This window comes from Helianthus annuus, chromosome 12 (genome assembly GCF_002127325.2).
Source record: "Helianthus annuus cultivar XRQ/B chromosome 12, HanXRQr2.0-SUNRISE, whole genome shotgun sequence".
Lineage (NCBI taxonomy): Eukaryota > Viridiplantae > Streptophyta > Magnoliopsida > Asterales > Asteraceae > Helianthus > Helianthus annuus.
The window spans coordinates 35,150,643-35,158,376 of NC_035444.2; the positions used below are offsets into that span (position 1 = coordinate 35,150,643).

Genomic DNA, 7,734 nt, shown 5'->3' on the forward strand with positions numbered 1-7,734 from the left:
AAATTAGACGTTACGGGTGAACAAAGGTCACTAACCGTTTGGTGAAGCTGTGTAAATGTGTAACATGCGGATCAGGTTGATTTCAAGATGGGCTTCTGCAGTGTATCGAATGAATGTATGCACCAGGTGTTTGATAAAATGTTTGTGTGAGTTTTTGTCTCCCATTTGTGTCGCAATATTGTATTTTCTTTCTTCTTTGTTAAAGTAACTCAACTGAATCTAATCTAACCCTGGACACTGTATTATTTCCAGTACCATCCTTATATCATTTTGATATAATCTGATTATTTTTTTTTTTTGTCAGGTCTTTTTATTTCAAAACCAACACAATTTTATAGCTGGTTTCGCATCTCTCAACTCTATCGCTGCCCACCGCCAAATTAGTTGTCAATGTCGCGCACAGAACACCTCCCCTTGAACGTTCACATTGCTGCATCTTCTATATGGATTTTGCTCTATTTTCACTTCGTATTTTAATACCAAAATCACAATGATTGGAAAATCATAAATATCATAAAACTCTCCTAAAAAATACAGGGGCTTCTTTTTGACTCAATAGGAGCATAGAGACCAAGAAGAAGTGAATACTCAAATCTTATAATCACAACTGCAGTTTTTGCAAAAGTTTAAGAAAGAAAAGAACATAAAAACCATGAAACATAAGAATGTGCATAAAAGTCATCAACAAGAATGTCACCTAGGACCAGACAGAACAGAAGCTAACAAAGGAGTCATATCTTTGTCACGTTCAACTGTTGTGTTATGCAGTCTCGGATCTGTGAAGTTGTAATCCAAGCTAGATTCAACTTTCATTACTCCTTCTAACACCTTAACCACCATAGACATTGAAGGCCTTTTTTTAAAATCACCTTGTAAGCACCATGAAGCCAATTCCATCATCTCCACAACTTCTGAACTGTGAGTCTGCATATCTTCACTGTACTTGTCAACCATATCTTGCAGAGTCCCTTGTTCCCAACAATTTTGAAGAACGTCAAGTAAGTGCCAGCTTTCTTCAGGCTGAGATTCGTCAAATTTCTTCCTCCCACACAGCATCTCTAGGAGAACGATCCCAAAGCTGTAGACATCCACTTTTTCAGTAATAACCGAACTCAACCATTCTGGAGCCAGATATCCCGGGGTTCCTCTCATCGTAGTCATCACTTGGGTTTGATTTCTGTCAATGAGCTTTGACAACCCGAAATCAGATACTTTGGCATTGAAATCACTGTCAATCAATATATTTTGAGGTTTAATATCCAGGTGGATAATTTTTTGCCTACAATCTTCATGAAGATATGCTAGACCCTTGGCTACATCAAGAATGATTTTCTTTCTGCATTCCCATTCCAGTACGTGCTCTCGATCTCCATGGTAGATCCACCGATCTAATGACCCGTTACTCATGAATTCATACACGAGAAAACGCTTTGATTTCCAAGCACCAAATCCCCTGAGTGTAACCAGATTCACATGATGAATGCTTCCAATGGATTGAACCTCAGCTAGGAATGATTTGTTAACCTGCCCAAGACCCTCAAGACATTTTACAGCAATCTTTGAGCCGTCTTCAAGAGTCCCTTCGAAAACAGCTCCGAATCCTCCTTCACCAAGCTTTTTATTGAAATTCTCTGTGGCGGTTACCAATTCCTCATAGGAAAACCGGTTTGGCATTCCTGGTACCTCACCTATAGACTCTTCCTCCCTTTGATCGTCCCATCTTCGCTTACGTATTTTGTAAATAAGAAAACCTACAACCCCAAGAAGAAACAAAACACTTCCAATAGTGGAAGTTAATATAACTCCTAAATTTGATTGAGATGATTGAGGTGTGGAAGTGGAAGGAGGTGATGTTGCATTCTGCACTTTTATGAAAGCTGAAGCATTACGATGAACTACATCTGGATCGACATTCATCATTGTGAAAAGTTCAAAAGGTAAATAACAATCCCCACTTGAAGAATCTGAACCATACTGAAACAGAGCTGCTTTGCATGAGCAATTGTTGACACATGCTTGTTTGCAAGTCTCTATGTCCACACTCACCATGTCTGCAATAATATTGAAGTGCATAACGTTCTCAAGTGCAATAAAAACTTGATCTTGGGTAGCATTACATGTAAGAGGAGTTATTTCAGAGCAACCCAGTTCTGGTTGCCGATCGTTCACTGCTCTGAAATAGTCTATCCTGGGAGAGCTTAATACTGGGCAGCTACACTGTTGATTACCCGAGCAAAGGCCATTTCTCCCACAAGCCATAGGATAATTACACTCTCCCAAAAAACCGTTCAGTAGATCAGCCACCACTGAGAATGGTGGTTCCCCTTCAAACACTAGCAAATGCCCATTCGGCATCAGTTTCATATACTGGGCCGATGATGCTGGAGGTACGGTAATCACCTCATCAGGATCACTTGGCTCAACAGAAAAAATGAAAAGAGACAAACTGCCATTCAAGAACCTAACATATTGTCTTCCTGTATTTGTATCGTTGCCAGAGACTGTTTTACTGAAATAGGCTTGAGGTGGGTTTGATCCAACATAAGCATACAAACCGTTATCTGTCACTTGAAGAGAAAACAAACCTTTTTGGGCCGTCCAATTAGTTGTGGAAACACTAGGTATCAGCTGCTGTCCTTGAGACAGTGTTTGGCCCGGTAGCAAACAGTCTGTTGGGTAATCAAAAGATTGCCATACAACAGAGCTATTGACATCAAACAACGCTAGGTTTCCATCGTCAGTTAAGTTTAAACCAGCAACAGATTTCCTTGTAGTGTTGGTATTCCAAACTATGCTTCCATCAGCATCCTGCAGGACCAGTTCTCCAGTTGCAGTGAGATTCAGTACTGCACCATAGCTAACCGGATGGTCTCGGTTTGCAGACCACACCACTTGAGGGAACCCGCTAGATGGTTGAGTGATTTGACCTCCGCTGTTGGTTTGAGCAATGAAGACAGCGAAGAGGTAAGAGGTGCAGGTTCCGTTGCAGTAGAACCCACAGGCAAATTTGGGCCCGAATGATCCTCTAAGGAGGATGGGTCGGACCATTGAGCCATCTGTGAAGCTAATATTATTGCGGAAAGATTGAGTGTTGACCCATGTGGTGGAAAGATTTGCCGAAGGGTAGTCAAAGGGCGGCTCGGTCCGCTGCTGGGCAGTGGTTGAGTGGCAATTTAAGATGAGGAACAAGGCAGAACAATAACAGTTCCATGGTTCCCTCATCATTAATCGTTAATGAAGATAAATGTTTCATGACTAAATATCATACCTACAATAGAAAAAGTCAAAAGTCAACTGCATGCTATAGTTGACTCATTAGGACGAAGTTTCCTTGTAATAGCAGGTAGTAATCATGAGCATGGTCAATTGGCCAAATATCTAGATTATATGTATACAACTTGCAGCAATGCCACGTCACCATAATCATCTCAGCAAAAATCAGAGGAAGCTTTTGAGCTGTCTGTTGGGGGGTGATTTTGCCACGTACCTTATCAGACCGACAACCATCGTGATTTCTTGTGATTCGATTGCTGGTGGAATTACCCAAGAACATGTTTGGGAAAATTAGGGTACGCTGAAATTATTCATCTTTCGTCTAGTATTATGGATTTTAACTTCACAACTGGAATTAGGTGATAAGATTGATACAGTTTGCCAAGGCTCAGTATCTGGACCTCTCGTTGGGTGTGTGATATACCACTGCCGTCAGCTGTGGAGAGATTGGGTTTAATTTGTTTTTACAGTTATACCCTTCTTTTTTACAACATTTCACCAATGCCCGCAAGTTTTATCGTTCTTCATTTTAACAACATTTCACCAATGCCCACAAGTTATATCACCGCTCCTTGTAGTATGACTTTTGTAACTATAGTGACCCTTATCAGCTGATGCCGTTAAGTTTACAGATAAATCCGTGTTAAATTACCAATCTGACCTCAATATTTTAAAAAGCATAAATAAAAATAAGAAAATATATAAAACTAGGTTATAACCCCGTTTATTACACGGATTAAATAAATAAAATATCAAATAGTTAATAACGAAGATTTAACATTTATAAAACGATATTCTAAGACGCTTTTATGATATCCGAACGAAATTTTGTGTCATGTATGATCAAAACTTGTGATGTTTGTCAAGTTTATAAATATGAAAGCATTTGAACCATCGATTAGAAGACAAACTGTATCATCGCCTTTCTCACGACGTGAACATACATTTAATAACCCAAGTTATTTTTTTTAAATAACAGTGGTCTTAATTTATTACTTCTAAAAATATTGTTGAAATGTTTAGATTAGTCATATAACAATTGGCCAATTAGATAAACTTTAGTTACAAAATAATATTTAAATTAATTAGATAAGTATAAATTATCAGTAATTATTAAATTATACAACTTTAAAATTTAAATATATGGACTTGAGTTGTATCTTAAAAGGATGGTTGTTTTTTGTATAAATTTATTAGTATGATAAATGTAGTTATTTTTCTTCTTGTATTTTAAATATATTAAATAAATAAATTATTTGTTAAGCAAGAAAATCGTTCCCTCCACCCTCGTTATGAAAATGCTCGATATTTGTTTCAATTATTAAGATATAATTTCTAACCTAGTAATTAATACAAATAAGAAAACCGTTCCCTCAACCCTCGTTATGAAAATGCTCGATATTTGTTTCAATTATTAAGATATAATTCTAACCTAGTAATTAATATAAATAATAATATAATTTATGGAACTTTATCCGTAATTTTTTAAATGTTTGAAACATATATTAAATTTAATAATTTAAATTAAATAATAACTATCTACAAGTAAATGGTCTAGAATAATGACAAGTGTCAATTTATTGATTTCTTTTATTATATAGTATAGATATAAAAAGATAACATATATATATATATATACATATAGAAACGGGATCAGAAGAAAAACGCTCAAAAGTGTGAGAACAGTGAGAACGCATCCTGGCCCAACACGTGTCACGCGGCATAGAGAAGGGCGGAGAGGCTTTTTTGTCCTTTTATCTTCTCATTTTCCAGTTCCGCTTTTCACAATATTGTTTTATTTTTGGGGTTTAAGATTTTTGGCGTTAACCAAACTCAATAATTAATGGCGTTTAATGGTTTCATTGTATTAACATTTTGGCGTTTATAGCGTTTATTGCGTTTTTCAAATCGTATGCCACTGGAACCCCAGGGGGTCAGGAAACCTATCTGAATGGCGTTTTTAAAGGCGTTTTTAAAAAAGATGGCCCATTGTTCTATTATTTTTTATATACATTTTGGCGTTTGTGGTATCTTGCCGTTTTACAATTGTAAAATTATATTTCAACCATCGGGAAAAAATAGAAGCGAAGAAAATAAATTAAAAATCCTAATCGGATCCCTCTTAACAATCTTCACTGTCATCAGTCTCTCTCTTCTTTAATAGTACAAGAACTGTCACCAAATGTATGGCTTTTTATGTAAAACTTAACAAACCCATCGGTTTGATTATTTTGCCTGCTCGTCTGTTGAAGTGGCTTTTTGTGGATGTTTGGGGAGATAGATATATGACGTGTGGGTGGGTTTTTCGCTTTTTCTTCATCTTGATCTTCATTTTTGTAATCATCCCACTCTTCAGTGCCATTGATCTCTTCTCCTCATCCAAGCCTTATTTAAGAACAAAGAACACAAAATGACATTCGATTATCATCAGTATCTTTTTCCTGAAGATTTGTCCATCTCATGCAACAAAATCTTACTAAGTTACTCCCCTCAGCTAACAATCCATTCAGTGAAACTTCACGAAGACACTACTAAATATCCAAGAAAGCATATTAGCCATCTTTGATTTTTTTAATTTTTTGGCGTTTTTACAGTGAGTGGTATTTAGTAGTATTTGGCGTTTATTTTTTTGGTTTGATTAAATGGAAATTGCTGAGAGTTATTATTTTATAGGATTTCTTTTGGCGGCGTAGGTTAGGCGGTGCATTATTATAATAAATTATTCGTCGTTTCAGTTACTGTTTGTAATTATTGTTTCTGAAGTCTGTAACACGCCGCGTCTTTTAAGTTTGGCGTTTTAGATTCTAATATAATAAATTTTCCGACTCTTCATTTTTACTGTTTTGTAGTTACTGTTTCTAGTTACATTTTCAAGTTTGGTTTTTATTTTTTTTATTTTTCAGGTTTTTTATAATACTTTTCCAAAGTAATTTTATTATAGTTTGGGAGTTTTTGGGGCGTTTTATGGCATGATAGCGTTTTAACAAGCATTTGACTGTCTGGCGTTTTTATTATATATGGCGTTTTTATTATATAACAATCAACTGAAAAAGAAAATTAAAAAAAAAAGAATATATAAACAATTGATCTTCCAAATCTTCACTGTCACCAGTCTCTTTCTTTTTTTTTTAAATCATCTTAACTGGCTGTTTTGACTTTCGTATGATTCATTTTGTTTTTTTTTTTGTTTTTCAAGTAGTTTTTTTTGTCGCCGTTGGAAGCACAAAGTCTGACATCAGCATCTTTTTCTTGAAGATTTGTCCATCTCATGCATCAAAATGTTATTGAGTTTACACCCTTCAGCCAACAATCTTGAACTTTTCAATGAACGATGTTTGATTTTTTGATTTTGGCGTTTTACCGATAAAAAGAACGCCACTAAATAAAAGTACCTTAAACCTCAAAATTTGATCATGCTAAAATCAATAATGTTTTGTTGTATGAGATGGACAACATTGTTAATCCTCGGTTAAGAAAGATAACTGACAATGTTGTCCACCCCATACAGCTAAACTTTATTGACAACAAACCTCAATAATGTTTTTATGTGTTTTGACGTTATAAATTGGATGGAAGTTGAGTATAAAGTCAATAAGATTTTGACTCAATGAAATGGACAATATCCTCACTTAAGGATTTTTTTCCATTACATTGAGTGAAACCTTTAAAGACAAGCAAACTGAATTTCAAATAAACGTTTTGGGTTAGATAGATATTTGATGTTTGGTTTTTTTGGCGTTTCTAAGACGAATGGTATATATTAAATATGGCGTTTGGGGTTTTGTGTGTGATTTTAATTGAATGTCTAAGATGTTGTATATATAGGATTTTTTTTGGCGGTTTTTTTAGGCGGGATTTAATTTTAATTAAGTTTGGCGATTTATATCTAATAGCGTTTTTAGTTAGAATGGTGTGTGCTATATGTTTGGCGTTTTATTTCATGAGATGGCGTTTTGTGTGGAGAAGTCAAAAGACTTTTTTACCCTTAATGAAGCGCGTCCACGTAATAAAATTGTTGTTATTTACGAAAACGTCACCACGCCAATCTAGTCCACAGATTGTTTTGATCGGACGATTAATAAGCGTTCTCACCGTTCTCACACTTTCCACCATTTTCTCTAGATCGCGGCCCTATATATATATATATATATATAGAAGAGTCCATGTACAAACATTTGAAATGTATGCAATGTAGTAGGAGAGAAACTCATCTATTGATCTCCCAAGATCAATGACTCAAAATTAGGAGGGGACATTTTGGTAAATATGACTTTTAAACAATTGAAAAAACAAATAGAGAAAGGGTGTTTTGGTCTTTTCTTATTTGAACTCCTTCCTCCTTAATTTTCAAACGGCTATAAATTTTTCATACGTTAGTATTTTAAAAAACTACATTGTATTAGCGAACATTTTATTCTCTTTAATTCGAGCAGCCTATCGCTATAGTTTTCTTTAAAAAAA

The 7,734-nt window shown here is 35.4% G+C and overlaps 1 protein-coding gene across 1 annotated transcript; it reads right to left on the reverse strand.

Annotated features, from left to right (window-relative positions):
* Positions 1-568: 568 nt before the first annotated feature.
* On the reverse strand, positions 569-3,708 carry LOC110894900 (G-type lectin S-receptor-like serine/threonine-protein kinase SD2-5). Its single transcript, XM_035980910.1, has 2 exons — positions 3,488-3,708; positions 569-3,268 (listed from the first exon to the last, which is right to left on the reverse strand). The coding sequence occupies exon 2, from the start codon at positions 3,223-3,225 to the stop codon at positions 694-696; it is 2,532 nt and encodes an 843-aa protein (XP_035836803.1). The 5' UTR covers positions 3,226-3,268; positions 3,488-3,708; the 3' UTR covers positions 569-693.
* Positions 3,709-7,734: the final 4,026 nt, after the last annotated feature.

What these genes read in the sequence shown, in the direction of transcription:
- LOC110894900 (XM_035980910.1), bottom strand. Translation starts at nt 3,225, where the DNA reads ATGATGAGGGAACCATGGAACTGTTATTGTTCTGCCTTGTTCCTCATC.